This window comes from Vidua macroura, chromosome 9 (assembly GCF_024509145.1).
Source record: "Vidua macroura isolate BioBank_ID:100142 chromosome 9, ASM2450914v1, whole genome shotgun sequence".
Lineage (NCBI taxonomy): Eukaryota > Metazoa > Chordata > Aves > Passeriformes > Viduidae > Vidua > Vidua macroura.
The window spans coordinates 11,539,388-11,557,735 of record NC_071579.1 but is presented as its reverse complement, the minus strand read 5'-3'; the positions used below and the strand labels follow the sequence as shown (position 1 = coordinate 11,557,735).

Here is an 18,348-nt window from a genome sequence, read left to right as displayed (position 1 = left end):
ATTGTATCCATATCTATTCAAAACCTATATTGATCCTGGAAAGCTGTAGAATGATTATTTCTTTACAGAGATATTTTTAAACATTTTAAACAATTATTCTGCTGCCTACATTTGGGACAAAATTTCTGGCATTTAGTCCTTCTGTTCTAATCTAATTTTATTGTACCTGCCTGAGCAGCCTGATGCAGTCTCCTAATTGATACTTCTCTTGTTTGACTCTTGTCTTGTCTCATGTTGTCCTCACCTTTCCTCACAGACCTGCTGATCATGGTGACCCTGTGTTGCTCTGTGTCTTACCTGGGGAGTGCTGCTCACCTTTCCTTGTTTATCATGTGTGTAATGTTGAGAAGGATGCCACTCTGTGAGGAGTGGGAAGGCTGACAGGAAAATGTTCCGTGACAGTTCTGGATGGTCACTGGGATCTGAGAGAGATGCTGCAATGAAAAGTGAGATGATTATTTGGAATAGAAAACTTAAATGTCTGCTTTCCATAAAATGTATTGTTAGAGCACTCTGTCTCATTTACAAGTTAATGTGGAAATAGACCCTATTTTCTTTACTTACCACCTTAAATTTGCTTAACCGAATTATGAATTATTTAATGCTGGGCAGAAATTAAAACTCAATTTAACAGGAATGTTGCATGAACTTGCATTGAATTCTCAGACTGTTTTTCTCAGAATGAACCTTGAAAATATGAGTTGTTTTTAGGTATAAATTATTTGGTTGAATTTGGATTTATCTACCTTTTAAAAATATACTTCTGTGAGGTCTTTAAAAACTCCCAAATGAAGTCAAATGAAACTTAAAAGTTTCTGGGATGTTTTTTATTGGTCTGTGGAGGTGGTGGGGTTCCTTTGTTCCCTTAAAACCCTCCCCTCCCCAGTTAAAAAGTTTTAATTTATTTTGACATGAGAACAGAGAACATATGCATTTTGGGTTAATACTGAAGTATCAATTAATTTTAGCACCTATTTTGAGACAGGGTTTTAAAAATAAATTATTTGTACATCCATACAGTTCAATGATTTTTCTGGAGGGAGGTAAGGTAAAGTGCTGCAAGTTTTTTATTGGTTATACCTGAGACACTGGTTTGTATGTAGTGTTTTTCAATCTTTCTCTAAAGGTTAACTATCATCCTCAAGTGAGCAGTTTAAGGATTCATTGCATACTATATGAAAATGATGAAGAGTCCTTCAAAGCACAGGGCACAGTGGGTTTTACTGCCACAACACAGGACTGACAGCAGAATTTCAAAGGCATGTCTGGAACCCAACAGAAATGTAAATGGCTGAGATAGTGTGATCGTGCATGAGGAATCAGAACCCATCACGGCTTTCAGTCATGTGGCAGGGCTGCCTCATGAAAGAACTCCAATTGTAAACTGCACGTATTTGCTTTGCAGCAAAGTGAAATGTAAGTGTGACCCTTGGCAACTATTTTCACGTGAACATTTTTAGACTTAGAATGAATTTCTAAGTTTCTCACTCAAAACAGTCTACTGTACATTTGACATGTGGGTTTTTGGAAGAAGCAGCTGACTTTTTCCTTTTTCATCTGAATTATCATCCTTTTGAAAATATAAAAACCTAATATTTTTAACTTTTTTCATTTTATCATGAAAACCAGGGCCTATCTTGCAAGCAAGGATTAAAAGAACGAAAACAAGCAGTAGTAAAAAACCCCAAACTTGCAGGTCTGTTTCTGGGTAGTTGATCATTTGGGTAAGTAAGTTTCAGGTCCACAACAAGACATCAATAATTTAATACATCGCTTTGAAAATACCAGTGTATTATTATGGGACCATCAACTATTTCCCAGATCTGCAACAATGTTTAGATTCCAACTCACTGAGACATTAATTTTGAAATCAGTACAACTGGGATGTTTGAAGACCTTTGCAAATCTGGGCCTAAGTGACTGTTGTCTCTCCCAGAAATTCAGAAATAGAAATGTGTTATATCTGTTAAGAAATGACATTAAAGTTATTTCTAAGGACAGCATTTTTTATGAACATGTTTTTAAGTTTTAGGGCAGTTATTTCATCAACAACAGGACAACAGTAATGTCTGAAAATCACCAGATACAGTGATCTCCTTCTACAATAAGAGGTGAGGATTATTCAAGAGAAGGATTCACTGTCCTTGCACTGGAGGAGCTACAGGTAGCACATAGGGTTATTTTTATGCCTTTTTCTAATAATTCAAGAAGGAGTTTGTACCAATACCTGTCTTGTGTGCCAAGAGCCTTCCTGTACTCAGGCACAACTCCTGTTTGAAAGCCCAAAGGGGCTTCTGCTCCTAGAAGATGGCAGCACCAGGAACATAAGCTGGTAGGAGAAGATGTATTTGGAATGAGGCTTCAAATACTGTTTCTTTTACAGTGCATCTCCACATCTAATCCACACAGAATTGATCTGCTGTGAAAAATGGGGGAGAGGCTGTGCCAAAACTGTTCAGTCACATAATCTGAAGATTAGGTCTATGAGAAGTAGTGTCCATCATGAATTCATCTCCCTGAAGAGAATTTAGATAGAAGGGTTTTTTTGGCTTATAAAGAAGTCTAGGATGGATGACATTCTATCTAGAATGCATGAAAGTGTATGTGTTTTTTCATCATAAAGGAATATTTTAAGCTATACAGATTCTGTCTACAATTAGAGTTTAAAAAAAAATCCTACACATTCAATCATGAATCTAAAATCATTATTATTGTACAGTTTTTGTTACAGTAAAATAAGAATGTTTAGGATGGAGTCTGAGTAACTGTTCTAAATGCTTCGCATGTGTGGAAAAGATTCTGTTCCTTTGAATGGGCAACACTGGAGTGTTTTTTAGCTTTTCTCTTTAGGTTTAGAGATTTCTGCTTCTTATTTATAAGGAACTCAAGAAAATTAGAAAAGCAGATACTGCATTCAGTATAGTTCACTTAAGTTTTTCTGATTCTACAGCTTCAGAAAAGCTGTAACCTTAGGCTTTAAATTACTATAAAACAAAAAAAGAGAGCAATACACGGTGGCTTGCAATATGTGTAACAGCCTTGGGATCTTTTGCAATACAATTCCCTGTTTGTGTATATAAACTGGAGAAATTCTTGCAAATACAAACCTGTAAACTGCAATAATACTGGGATTACACTTTGTGTCCTCGCTTTCCTATAGAGATTTTACAGTGATTCTTACAGTATAATCTGCACCACTGTAATTCTAAATATTTCCCTTCCTAAGAGGTATCTTTTTTTTCTCACTTCTAACAATATTGTAATGCTCGGAGTGATCTCGCCTAAACTCATTAACCACCTTGTGAGATGTTACTAAATGTAAGGAATACAGAATTTAGCTCAATGTGGTATGAACTGACATTTTTTGCACCACACATACAACACATTGCAAATAGGTTTTGTGTTCATTTGTGTGTGTTGACTTATTTTGGGTGGAGCAGACCAAGAGCACAGATTTATTTTTTGGATTAAATATAATCCACTTCCCTGTGTGTTCCCTAGTTCAGTAAGGCACTTAGAGAAAGTTTTATAAAATAAGAAATTGGGGGTTAGTGACAAAAGAAAGTAATCTCTGAGTGGATGACAAGTACAAGGAATAGATGCAGTTGGAAGAAGTTATAAGCCTGTAAAAGTAGGTGGAATGAAACTTGCAGTTTTTACCCTGCAGCCAATATTCTAAGTACAAAAATGTATAGAAAGACTTGTTTTGTACAGCAGTGGAATCATGCAAAGGCATAGTAAGACCAAGGTCTGGGTACACTGGTTGTTTTCAGACCACCATGTGTGTGAATAACAGACTACTGAAAAAAGAAGAACTGAAGCGTGGATCTCCTCTCTCTGTGACTGATGCTGTTTAGATTTTTGATGTATGTGGTGATGGTGTGATTATGGTAATTAATTTTCTCAGAAAAAACCCAACTGGCTTCATGTCTTGGCTTTTTCATGCTCTGAAAATATGTCTTGATTTGTAAAGTATAACTGGGAAAAGAAGAAACAGAAGCAGGAAACATTTTCATAGCATGATAAATTTCCTTTAAAACTCCTGAATCCTGTAGCCCTGACTGTAATGCTTTAGACTTATTGCCAAGGTCAAGAGTTCTTTAAGGACAGAAAATGGATCCTAGTCACCTCAAAAAGTAGATTAACATAGGCTTGTCTAGGTACTCCAATAGGATGTTGGTAAGGGTAAAAGGTAAAAAAATATGTTAGAGGACACATTTACCTCAGAAATTTGTTATACCTGACATATGAAAGCTTATCTTGATACTTAAATATCCTGTCTTTGCTTATGCAGAGAGGTGGACAGCTGACATCTCTAAGTCCATTCCAACTTTTTTTAAACATGGATATTTCCTATCATCCTAAACATACCTTTGTGCAGAGAGGTTATTGCTGGCTTTTTCTAAAATAAACTTTAGGGCAGGCTTACATATGGCAACACAGAATGCTATTCTACTAAGGCTGTGGAGGATGAGCTGTTCTTTTGCTATCCTAGATCCCAGTTATCCTACTGGCACTTATAATTTTATGTACATTTTCTACGTGGCTCCTTAAAAACTTTAAAAACTGTTTTTGTACTTCATTCCTTGCAGAGATTCTCACTGTGGAATCCAGAGCTACACTCAACCTGTCCATTTCCACTTCACCTGACATTAATAGAAATATCTTTTTAATATGGCTGAGAACTAGAGATGAACTGTCGGGTTCTTGAGGCAACCGAGGCAAAGCACAATTTATCTCAGAGGCCAAAGCAAAGGCTCTGCTCCAGGGTAAGTTACTGATCTGCTCCAGGACCTTTGCTATGACAGTTTATTACTACTAAATTTCTGTGGATCTGTTAATTAGCATTGCAAAATTTCAGTTGGTTTTGTTTTTTTTTTCTTTTTTTCTTCTAGTTTTTATAGGCAGAAAATCCAAAGCAGTCACACAGTTTGCTCCCTTTTGCAAAGCCTGCCAAGTACCAATTGAGCGATAACAACGAGAGCTGAAATAGTTGCCTGTGGGACAGTGACTTTGAAATTTCACAACAGTGCTGTTTCAAATTTCAGACTTCTTAAATGTTGAAGTAAAGATTTCAAACTTCTACTGTGGTAGAAAAATCCCATTATTTTGGAATTTGATATTCTTTGCATTAAAACTGATGTTGTATGATAAAAATTTCCTGAGGCTTACAGTTTCTAGCACTGGTCTAGATTTAAAACAAACAGTAAATCCCTAATCTCTCCTTGCTGACACAATTATTTTTTTTTTTTAGGATTACAGAAAGACTGATTGTGTGAGTAACATGAATTCTATTTGCAGGCTGCAGTTTCCATTGCTGCAATAATGTTATTTTTTAATTTATGGAAAAAAAGCAGTCCAGTATAGCTGCATATGATCTATCTTTATCTCTTCCATAAATCAGAGAATTTCTTGCAATCCAAACATTTTTAGTGCTGGAGATTTTGAATGCTTTAAAATATTGAATTTTTTTTATTAGGTACTGATTTATTTAGAATATGTTTCATTGATTTTTGTTCTTCTATAGTTCTTCTATCTAGTGTTTACATACATATTTTGCTAATATGGTTTTATTTAATTGATCTTTTGAGGTATTACAATAAGGATTTTAGTAGCTGTGATTCCTTAAAAATCCTTTTCAGTTGTCAAACAAATCAGAGACCAAATGCTTAGACAGGAGAAGGATGAAGCAATTCCACATTTTTGAGGATGTGTATATTGAAAAAATGCTGAAATTGAAAATATTGAAAGTATCAGTGTAACAGTCTCAACACACCAAAAAATTATTGCAATTTATTGTCTAATCTTGAATGAAATATGTCCATAAAAAGGAAATGTCAAATAGTAACTGAAGGAGAGACAAGTGTTAAAATCATGGAAAGAAACTTCTGATAAAAATGACTGCCATGCAAATTTCTGTGCCCTAAAGCAGAATGAACTTGTGATAAGAGTGTCAACTTTCAGTGGTACCACCCATACTGGAACAGATCCTGACAAACTTGCTAGAGATTAGAACTGTCCAGAGACTGATTTATTCAAGATAGCAAGGGCAATTCAGGCAAGAGCTGCCAAATTTCAAAGCTGGGCAATCCCTTCCTGCCCTGCCCAGAGTGACAGTCAGAGATGTAATTAAGCAGTGCTTTCCCTGGATTCCAAAAGGCAGGATTCAAACTCTGCTGAAGGTTTTTGACTTCTCCTTAGTCTACCAAGAACACATCCTACTTTGGCATGAGACCTGAAAAATGACAGGTGTGCTTGCATGTTCTCTTTTGTCCAACAAGGCCAGATTTTCTGTCTAGAAACTTTTACCTTTTCAAGGCATAGATGGCTTATTCTGGATGTGTATGGATTTGTTACTGAGCACAATGGGCTACAATTCCTCTGGGGGTTCACATGTGCTATCAAACACAAAAAATTACAAATGTGCTTTCTATGCTTCTTCCAGAAGGAATTTTATTTTATTTTATTGATCCAAACAGGTATAATAAACAGTTCTGGATAAAATTACTGGCTTGGTCAGAACACTGTTTAATTTCCAGAAGTCAAAGAACATCTGACCAGCCTGAGCAACTGAGGCAGCTGCTCACAGAACCACACTGCTGCTGACACCAGGGCTCAGTGAAAAAACAGAGAAGCTCTTTTTGCAACTAATGAGCTAAAGAAACTGAACTATCAATTATGTAAGACCACATTATTAACATTTCAAACCATCTGAGGCTCTGCACCTCTTTACTTTCACCACAGATGGACCACACACTATCCTGTACAGGTAATTGCTGATGGAAAATGACCCCTCATTACCAGTTGTGGGTGCCAAGACCTCGTAACTCATTGCAGGCAATAAGTAAACCCCTTGTTGGGCTGATTCTTTTAGAATAATTTGATATTAGAGGACATCCCCACTCCAAGATAAAGCAAGACAAAAAGCTCCCAGAAGTCTACAAGAATTAAGATAACAAAGCCCGCAGCACTTCATATTTCTAACAGTTAAATATTTGAAGGAGCTGTTATCAAGCTCAAGAAAAGCATGGCATGCCAATTTAAGATCTGGAATATTTAATAATTTGTTTCAAATTTTCAACAAGATTAGTGAATATTCAAACTTAAGCAGTTAACTAGTTTGTTTTTCTGGGATGATATGATATTCACAGATTTCAGAAGAGACTCAGAAGCAATTAAACACATTCTTTTTTGCATACCTAGGTTAAAAAGAGCTGTATTGGGTAATCCATGGAAATATTACATATGAATGGTATCTCTTATTCCTCCCTGCTTAATAAGATAGTGATTTTGCTGATGAGTAAATCCAGAATTAATCCAAATGTCTTCAAGTAATTTGCAGGTTGGATTAAAAGGTTGCAATTTGTTTGCTCTTCAAATGCAGTTTCTTACCAGAAAATATTTTCAGTTTGAAAATCAAGAGTTTTTTCCCCTGACACATTCAAGTGGCCAATTTTATGTAATAATATTACAAGGCAGAGTATTTTTACAAAGTTATAAACCCACAGTTGCAGAAGCATTTTCACAGAAAATTATATATATTTTGCATTTATTTCCATTTGCTATTCTAGTCTCTCCAGTAACTGGAGTGTGTTTTTCAGGATCCTGCCTGCAGATTGCAAGAATCAGTACCAAGATGCATTACTAACTCAGATCCTGGACACACACTCTTCAATAAGGTGAATATGTTCAGGAAAACTCATTGAAGTGAGTATTTTGTTTGGTTTTAGCTTGTTTAGTCTAATACGAGGCCAAGGTGAAGGAAGCCCTTAAAAGAACTTTGGTGATTGATGTTTGGTATGTTTGGTGATTCATTTTGGTATGTTATCTGCTTAGGTTACTTTTTTTCTGTCCTCATACATTTCTTATTTTCTTCCTATTTAAGTTTCTAAAATAATTGTGTATGCATTTGTCAATACATATGTGGGAGTATGTTTCTAGTGTAGAGTTTGGTAGTACGTTTTCTTACTTTTAATTTTACAAAAAGAAATATCAGAAGTAGAGATTGTTCACTCCTCAGTTTGCCTTAGCATCTTCCTATTTTCACTTCTTGAAATAAATTTATTATGTCGGCCAAAAGACCGTTCAAATATAAAATTAAATTTTCTAATTAATGTTATAGATCCTTTGGTGCTAAGGTTTTCATTTTCAAACAGCTGAATATCACAGAATAGTTGATGCACTCCCATGTTATCAAATAAATGCTCAAGGTACAGCTTATAATGCTGAAAAATAGAAAAATAAATTGACCTTGATGAAGTGTGTCTTCTTTTGTCTGTTCCCAGGAAAGTTTATTTCAGGTATTTCTACTGCTGAAATGATTAGAGTTAACAGCTTTTTCCCTCCATTTTATTTTACAGGGTCTCTTCATCTTCCTGATATATGGGGTGTACAACACAGAGGTAAGTCTGCTTGGAGTATCTCAAGGCTGACAGAGTGAATGAGAGAAATGACAGGTTTCTTATCTTGATAACTGAGGGACAAAGTTGGCTTTCCGTACGAGTGTCCTACTGCCCTTCATGCTTGGACTGGCTTATATGCATCCCAGCTTACCATTAAACACAGACACCCTGAATAAAGGGACAGACTCATTTCTCATAGGCATTGACTAATATTTTACTGCTGCTTTAAGTTTTTTGAATTCCTGGTCTGTCTTTCAACACTTAGCTAAACCTGACAGTCTTTAACTGTCGTAATCTAATGTACATTTTGAAATGAACTCTTAGTTTACATACTACATTTAAATTATAAAAGGAGCTAGTTTTACTTACTCAACAAAATTTTGAGGTACAGAAATGGCAGAAAATTCCACTTTTTTGCATCAATCAGATATGTTTAAGATCTGACTCGAGCCTTTGTATCAGTCAGGGTTATGAAAAGTACTTGCTATTTATAGGCTCATCTCTCATAAAGTATCTTTGACAGATAAATCCTAAAAAATGTAAGGAATCTATCCACCTTGTTCTGCTACTTCCATTACATCAATAATAAAAATGAGTGTTAATATGTTTAATTCCAAGTTTTTCAGTTAAGGTACCTCTGATGTTTGCATTTTAAAACCTTACAGAAATGCAAAAAGCTTTTGAAGTAAATACTCAGAAATTAAGCAGAATTCTACTTATATTTTATTGTCCTCCAAGGAGGGCATGGACTATTAGAAAAACAGTGGAAAAGGTCTCCTGATTAACCGAAGTAAGGTACTTATTTCAAAATAACAATATTATCTCATTTTCTAGTATAAGGATGAAGCATTTCCGTACATGCAGCTCAACCAAAGAGCATCATCAGAACGGCTTTTGCGGTACCAGTGGGCCGTGGCCCCGGGGAGCTGAGCTGCCGGTGGTGGCGCCGGGGGCCAGGGCTGCGCGGGGCGCGCCCGGTGGCGGCTGGGGCCGCAGACCCGCAGCCCAGCGCCTACGTGGGGGGAGCAGCGCGAGCCCAGCGCGCCCGACGGACACGCCCGGCTACAACATCGGCAGTGTCTCAGGAGCGCAGCGGCTTCGCTATCTGCGTGGCGTTACGAGCACCTCATGTCACTGCTTTGGGATCGAACAGCAACACCCTCCAGCCTTTGTTAAAACCCTCCATTTCGGCCTCTCTGCATCTGCCGCTTCTCCGCCCGGGTCACGAGCGCCGCTGAGCCCGCAGCCGCTGCCCGCGTTCGGAGCTTTGCGCGGCCCCGGGACCGGCCCTGCCGCGCGGCCGGAGCAGCACCTGCGCTCTGCTCCCGGGCTGCGCCCGTCCCGCCGCGGGCGAGCGGCGGTGCCCGGTCCCGTTATCCGGGCCGTGCCGGCGGCGGAGGCCGTGCGCGGCCGCGCCCGCGGGGATGCCGCGGCTCCCGGAGCGCGTCCCGGCGCCGCCGCCGGCCCGGCCCGGCCCCGCGGCGGGCAGCGCCCACCCCGCGCCCCCCGCGCCGCGCCTGCGCGCCCGCGGCCCGTGCGGCCGAGGCTCCCAGCGTGCCGCGCGGCGCGCATGTGCGGCGGGGCGGGCGCTGCTAATTCCATTGTGGAGCGGACGCGGCGATATTTGTAACTGGCGGCGGCGGCGGGAGCCGTAAGTGCAGCCGGGCCGGGGCCGCCGCGGGCGCGGGGCGGGAGGCGGCGATGCGCCCGGGCGGCGGCTGCCGGGCCGCCGAGGGAGCCGCCCGCTGAGCCGGCGCGGTCCGGCCGGCTGCCGGGCGGGCGGGCGGCGGGTCCCGCAGCCCCTCTGGGCCGCGCCTCCTCTCCGGCCCGCCTTCCCGGGGGATGAAACTCGGCAGCGGCTTCCTCGGCGGCGGCAAGAGGGCGGCGGCCATGGAGCCAACGTTCCCCCCCGGCATGGTGATGTTCAACCACCGCCTGCCCCCGGTCACCAGCTTCGCCCGGGCGGCCGCGCCCCCCGCGGCGGCCCAGCACCCCCCGCAGTGCGTGTTACCTCCGGCCGCCGCCGCCGCTTCCTCCACGGCGGCGGGCGAGCCCCCGGCGCCTCCGCCCCCGCAGGACGTGACTTTCAAGAAGGAGCCGGCGGGGGCTTTCCCCTCCGCACCCTCCTCGCAAAGGAGCCCCTGGGGCTTTCTGCAGTCCCTGGTGAGCATCAAGCAAGAGAAGCCCAGCGAGCAGGAGGAGGAGCAGCAGTCGCAGCACCATCACCACTACGGGGGGCTTTTCGGGGGAGCGGCGGAGGAGAGACCCCCCGGCCTGGGCAGCGGCGAAGGAACCGGCCAGAGCGTGATCCAGGACCTCAGCCTTCTTCACCACCTGCACCAGCATCCCCACCGAGACCTGCTGCTGACTGGCAGAGGCGAGGGCGCTCCAGGGAGCGCGGGTGAGCCAAAGCACGACGCCCAGGTCAAGAAGGCAAAGAGGCCAAAGCCAGAAACTCAGGGAATCAAAGCCAAGCGGAAGCCGAGCGCTTCATCCAAACCCCCCCTGGTGGGAGATGGGGAAGGTGCCGTCGCGTCCCCCAGCCAGAAACCTCACGTCTGCGAGCACTGCAGTGCTGCCTTCAGGAGCTCCTATCACTTGCGCAGGCACGTGCTCATCCACACCGGGGAGAGGCCTTTCCAGTGCAGCCAGTGCAGCATGGGCTTCATCCAGAAGTACTTGCTGCAGAGACATGAGAAGATCCACAGTAGGGAGAAGCCTTTTGGGTGTGACCAGTGTAGCATGAAGTTCATCCAGAAGTACCACATGGAAAGACACAAGAGGACGCATAGTGGAGAAAAGCCATACAAATGTGACACTTGTCAGCAGTATTTTTCAAGGACTGATAGACTGTTAAAGCACAGAAGAACATGTGGTGAAGCCATAGGTAAAGCAGGGGCTGGAATGGAGCCCGGATCATCAAATAGCATGGGTAGCTTGGCTGCATTGTCTCAGGGAAATACAAGTTCCTCAAGGAGAAAAAGTAAAACAAAAAATACATCCACTGAAAACAAAGGAAGCAAGTGTAGCAGCAAAATCACTGAATCTCAAGTTACAAGTAATGTGGCCATGCCGAGTTATGCAGTTGATATTCCTATTGTGTCTTCCAGTGGTGGTCTAGTTGGCACGGGCGTAGAAGAACTTCAGAAAAAGGTGCCAAAATTGGTCTTGAAAAAAACAAGCAGAAAACAAGGAGACAAAAATTACCTTAATTTTGTATCACCACTGCCAGATATTTTGGGGCAAAAACCACTGTCTGGGAAACAGAGTGGCTCTCTAGGCCTAGTAGCCAATACCGGTGTAGAATCTATTGGCCTTCTCCAAAGTACAGGTGGTAAACCGGGTCAAATAAGTAGCAATTATGATGATGCCATGCAGTTTTCAAAGAAAAGAAGATACTTACAAACTGCAAGCAGTAACAGTGCCTTTTCACTTAATGTCGGACACATGACTTCCCAGCAGTCCGTCATCCAGTCTCCAGGTGTTAGCGTTATGGATAATGAAGCTCCTTTATCTCTTATTGATTCAGCATCTTTAAATAGTGAAATAAAGTCTTGCCACGACAAGTCTGGTATTCCTGATGAAGTCTTGCAGAGCCTTTTGGACCAGTACTCTCACAAATCGGAAGGCCAGAAAGAAGATCCTTTCAGTATAACTGAACAGCGTGTGGACTTGCACACCTCAGGAGAACATTCAGACATGGTTCAGGAAGAAAACTTGAGCCCTAACTCTCAAACAGTCTCAAATGATAAGGCAAGCATGTTGCAAGAATACTCAAAATACCTCCAACAAGCCTTTGAACGAACAACCAACAGCACTGGTTTTGCTTTTGGACCCAGTTTCCAGTTTGTTAGCTTGTCTTCAACTCTCCATAACCACACTCTGTTTCCAGACAAACAGATATACACTACATCTCCACTTGAGTGTGGCTTCAGCCAATCCGTTACCTCAGTATTGCCAACTGCGTTGCCAAAACCTCCATTTGGGATGTTGCTTGGCTCTCAGCCAGGCTTTTATTTGTCTGCTTTGGAGGCTTCGCATCAACAGTTGACTCCTTCTCAAGAGCTGGATGATCTCATCGATCCGCAGAAAAACTTAGAGACTTCGTCGAACTACCAGTCAACATCTCAGAAACTGACTGGCCAGAAGGAACAGAAAAACTTAGAATCCTCAACGAGCTTTCAGATCCCATCTCAGGAGTTAACCAGCCAGATAGATCCTCAGAAGGACATAGAGCCTAGAGCAACCTACCAGATCGAGAACTTTGCACAAGCGTTTGGTTCTCAGTTCAAGTCGGGCAGCAGGGTGCCAATGACTTTTATCACTAACTCTAATGGAGAAGTGGACCATAGAGTAAGGACTTCAGTGTCAGATTTCTCAGGGTATACAAATATGATGTCTGATGTAAGTGAGCCATGTAGTACACGAGTAAAAACCCCAACCAGCCAGAGTTACAGGTAAGGTCCTGACTGTGACCAGGCTGTGGGGTCTTCTTAATGTAATTTGTTTTACTTGGACAACACTGCCATTGGAATGTTTCTACACGGTCCTTTTAAGAATAATGTAACATGCCCTTTCAATGCAACTTTTCATATTTAGTTTATTTTGTTAGTGTGATTTTTTTTTTTAGCTCTGTTTATTATGGTTTTTAATCAAAAATCAATAGTTTTAAAATAGCGTTTTTGTTCAAGTGACAATGTTTAGCAATCAAATTTACATTATGTAGATTGTCAGGGAATAGCCCAAGATTTTAAAATGCAAAAAAATTAACTTTGTTCCTAGGACTAAAGTTTATTCTAATTGCTTTACTCTCAGGAAAGTGTAATGAAGCATGGGAATTCTATGCACCGCAAGTGTATTGGAACTTCCAATTTACAGATGATGACAAATATATCTCAGCTTTTTGAGGAAGGGATCTTTAGCATTTCAAATTGCTGTCTCTTACGTCAGCTGATCTGAAAGAATTTTGCTACCTAAATCTTGTTGTTTTTAAAGTACTCCTGTTCTTCCAGGTGATGCTCATTCCAGGCAGGTGGAGCAAATACTCTCGGGTCTGCACGATGAGCCCAGCACGGTAGCTTTAATCTGAACAGTAATGTCCCCAGAACTTCTGTGTGAGACTGTAATTCCGTAAAGAGATTCTGTTGACACAAACCATGAGAACAAAATGTGTGCAGCTGGTTCATGTCATTAGAACCCCAACTTGAAACTACAGTCCTAATCCAGATAGGGTTTGGGGATACGTTATTTGTTACACACGGTTCAAAAAAGTCCATCTCCTGCTCTTCCCCTTTTCCCATTCTTTTAGTGTAAAGGGTTCCCTCTATTTTATTGTGTTCCTGGTTCCTCTGGACTTGATCTTGGTTGTCTACCTGCCTCCCCTTCCCCATCCCCTTTTCTTTCTTTCCTTTTTCCCTACTTACTCTCTCATCCCAACGTAATAGCTAGCATTTAAAAAGACTTACATTCCAGAAAGTGCATATCTTATGATGTGCTTTCTGATGTCTTACGGCATCAGATGATGAACAATGAACACCCACCTGTTTTAGAACTATGTCGAGGTTTCCATGTACGATAAGAAATAATCTACTCCCAATTGTACATAGTGAGGCCCCTATCCTGCATCAGGATCAGCTACCACAGACCCCTGTGCCCAGCAGTGTCCCGGTGGTGTCACTGGAGCTCTTTACGGAGAGGGGGGCTTGCAGCAGTTCATCATGGCAGGCTTTTAGGGCCTAAGGCTGCAATTCCATCAAAGGATTCTGGTGATGCATCAACTACAAAAGTAGAACTTGAGTGGCTTGTTAATATCAACAGAACTTTTCTTTGGAATTATTGCCTTACTTTATGTATATTTTGTGGTACATTATTTATTATATGTGAATCCTGATTAATGCCTGTGGAGCCATGGAAACCTGCTAGAAATACTGGTGGCCATTCAAAGCTGCTGAAATGCAGTGGCACTGCTCTAAACCACTTTTTGCAAATGAATTTTTTGATTAGTTTTTTAATGTAATTTTGGTGATGTTTATGATGATGGTTTTTTATGTACTCTTGGTGATGTTTCAGTCTTACGTACTTTTCTGTTGTCAGGAAGGTACCAGTGGTTGTTTGCAGTCTTATTGTGTAATCAGCCTATTACAGGCTTCCATGTATAATAAAGTTATTAACATTGTGCAAGTGTAAAACACTTCTGTTATGAAAGTGGTGTATTATTAAAGGAATTGTTACAAAAATCCTGGGTAATCTCTACTGTTGTCCCTCACAACTTTGAATAGAAACCTGAGCCCATTGGTGATCTCTTTTGCTAGTAGACTTCCTCCCCCCCTCCCCCCACTAACCTAGAGTTTGTTCTCATAGAATCAGTGTAACTCCATTAACTTTTTATTTATACTTGATTCTGTATTTCACACTATTTCAGTTCAAATAATTGAACAACAACTGTTCTCTAAACACAGAACCCAGCCTGTTATCAGGGATGGAATAGTCCGTAACCACTGTGTTGGCTTTTTTAGTACCTTTTCTTTTGTTTTACAGAGGTTATAATTTACATTCTTTATATTGTGTGTAGTAGAAGTTGCATATGTATTGTTCTGGCTGTTTGCTTTAACTTAATAAAACCCATTATTCACAAAATCATGAAGGCATCACTTCTATTATCCAGTCATGCTTTTGAGGACTTAGTAAGGAAACATTAGATTAAATGTTGAGAAGGAATTTACTGGAAGGTTTTCAGTTTTTCTTCAGTTTCCTTTTGAGTCAAATAATCAAAATGTGCTATTTTAGACACCAGGAGTCTAATTCATACCTTTAGCTTAGCAAAACTTAAATTTCCTGAAGTTAAAAATGTTTATACGGCTTCATCTTTTCAAATCTGTGATTTTAGTTAAAAATATCTAAATTGCATATTAACTGCAAAGACTTCTCATAATTAAAGTTCAGAATGACAAATACGTAATATAGTAACTTAATTCAAGGTAAAGATTGTAGAAGATCCGGTATCTGCTTTTTGGGGGTCTTATTTGGTTGTAATTTTCCCCCTCACCCTCCTGTTAATTCCTGCATTATATTGAAAGTCATGTAAAAGTAGTACTATAGCAAAATACTTTAAAAGCATTTTAGGTAATCTGAAGGTAGGTTGTAGATTTACTTAGTCTGTATTTTTCTTCAACTTTGCACATGTAGTTGAATTAAGGCAGTGATATGAGAAATGAGGATGAGAAAAATCCTTGGCGTGCTGAAAAACAAGCACAGAAACCTTATAAAAAGTAAATATGGAATATGCTCTATGTCTAATATTCAGAATGTTGCTAGGAATCATTTAAAAGTATGATGGGAAAATGTAGTGGGATTTTATAAACTCTTTGCACAGCTTAATCATTCAAATGTTTCTAAATAGAGCCAAACAAAATCCTTTTCTACTTTATTATGGAGCTCAAATTTTATTGTAATGAAGGTAGGGGTATGTTAAAATTGCACGGAAATCGGGCTGTGGCTTTACCTGGTACATATTTGAAAACTACATAGTAACAGTTAACCCACATGAATGTTATATTGGTGAGAGAAGGACAAGGAAAAGCAAAATGGCTCTTGAATTCTTTTCCACTTTATTTCAAGATTTTGTTGTTTTTAAAGGAGTTAATGGAGCAGAATGATAACCTGCTGCCTACCAGTAACAGGACTGTAAAGAAGAATTCACAGATGTAATGATAAAAAACTGCATAAACTGTTACACTTCCTTTTAGGGTAGTTCACATAACATTATTGCCTTGGAACCTAGTGCACTTTGATACCTTGGACTGTGATTGCACCTCTGTGTCCCAAGCCACTGAAAGTGCATGTCTGACCTGCCTGCATAGGATCTAGAAGAGCTAACTAAAATTTGCTGTAGTTCCTGCATTACTTCAAATGGATACAAACTTATGGGAGAAGTATTAGAGTAAGAAACTGAAATGAAGGGAGAATGAAAGAAAAGTGAAAACAGAATGGTGTGAAGGCTATGCAATTTCAGGTTTATGGACTACTGATGAAGAAAAGCAGCTTGATGCCTCATGAAGACCTTGAGAAGCTACTGGAATAATTCAATGCATTCTATTAGTGGCTTTTTGTTGTTTCAATTGTTTGGTCTTCCCCTCACCCCCAGCATTATATGCTTGATAACAGTGTATTTGTCTGAATGATGCTTCTGCTGTTTTTTTTCCCCCACCAACTAGAAATCAGTCTTGTCCATGTGAGGCTGCTGTTGTGGCTGTGGAAATGTTTGTAACACCTTGGAAGATACATGTGAGAATGTGTAAGGTACCAGCTCGATACTCTAGTGGCTGAAGCGAATCAGGTCACTTTAAAATCAAAGATCCTGTTTACAGCCCCTGCTGACTACCAGCTTTCAACACTTGAGCTGTAATTTTCCAGTCTGTCTGTCTCATGCTATATGCACTATCTTTCTCTGGGAAACTTCTGCAAAAATTGCCCATGCATTTCCTAAAATTAGATTAAGGAAGAAAACTTTCTTGTTCCACTGGTGTTTTCATCCCATGCTTCTTCAAAACCAAATCAGAATCCTCCTCCCCCAGCTAGGACTTCAGACTGTGTTGATGGATGTCCCTTGTTGAATCACTGCTTGTGAAACCTGATAAGTTTTTGAAAAATGCTTTTATGTTCAGAAATGTGAAAGTTTGGTAGCTGTATGTCCAAAGACGATCCCTCCAGGCCAATGCATCAGCCTGTTTCAATCATTTGGTATGTTAGCCCATGCAGCAATCTTTTTTCTAATGTGTTGTTTATCGTTGGATTGGAATCTTTTCTTGCTGCTTATATAAATTGCAGAGTGTTCACTTTTAATGTTCTTCTCAGGTGATTTTTGTGCATTTTTTTTTTTTTTGTCTGTACACCTAGGGAAATATGCTTTACTATTGTGCACATCATTTGGAACATGAGATGTATACCCTACTTAACAAATGAACAACTCTCATGCACTTTGTAATCTGTGTTGTTTGAAACACATTTCTTGTGCAGCCTCACCCTGCAGAGTCCTGCTTCATGCTGTGAGTGTCATCCTGCTCATGGATACAAACAGCAAGGCAGTGTTGCTTGGAAGAAATTCTCTGTCATTGTGTCATCAGTCTGCTGTGCATTTAAGATGGGCTGAATTGAGGAATCAACAGAAGATTCAGCTCTGGCATTTTTTTAACTTACAATGCTTCATAATCTTTACAGTAAATTTTTGTATCTAATGTACTGCTTTATTTTCATATTGATACTTTTCAATATTTTGATTTTATTAATTGGATAATGGATCTAGTAATCTTAAACCCAAGCTTCACTTTAGCAATGGGATGATGCCACACTAGAAAGCTGTCTGTGTACTTGGTGACCTGGCCTGAAATTTGCTAAAATATTGTGTAGCCAGATTCAAAATGAAGAAATAATTAAGACCTGATTTAAGAATATATTTTTTTATTATTTTAATACACTCTGTCTTACCTGAAATGTATCTTAAGTAGTCTTTTATTTAGTGCTACACTTAGCAAAACATTCTGTAAGCTAATGAGGCCTGTAGTGGTCATTACGCAGGATCTGCAACATACAGATATTCTGTATGTTTGATGCTAAACCCTGCTTTATCTAAAACTAGCTTATTACCCTTCAGAATATTCCTGTATCTTGTTAAGAACGAACCTTTACTTTGTGCTGTTTGGCAAAAGATTTAATTTTGATTTTTATCTTGAAGGTCAAAAGGCTGGTTGTTTTTTCATCCCAGATTTCTCCTTACAGCATATACTTCTCTCTGTGCACATACTCTGTTCCCACAGGATAGGTTGGAGTCTTGACTGGGATATGATGTGTGTGGGTGCTGGCATATGGCCAGAAATTGAGGATGGATCAGGCTGCTCAAAGATTCTAAATACTTTTTTTTTTTCTGAAGGGGGGAACAATACCTCACAGG

General features: G+C 40.4%; 1 protein-coding gene across 1 annotated transcript; it reads left to right on the top strand.

The window, feature by feature from the left end:
• The first annotated feature begins 10,244 nt into the window (after positions 1–10,244).
• On the top strand, positions 10,245–15,021 carry ZNF281 (zinc finger protein 281). The gene has a single exon (XM_053985684.1). It carries the CDS (start codon positions 10,245–10,247, stop codon positions 12,861–12,863), a length of 2,619 nt encoding a protein of 872 aa, XP_053841659.1. The 3' UTR covers positions 12,864–15,021.
• The last annotated feature ends 3,327 nt before the right edge of the window (positions 15,022–18,348 follow it).

Coding starts and splice junctions, on each gene's coding strand:
- ZNF281 (XM_053985684.1), top strand. CDS start 10,245: ATGAAACTCGGCAGCGGCTTCCTCGGCGGCGGCAAGAGGGCGGCGGCC.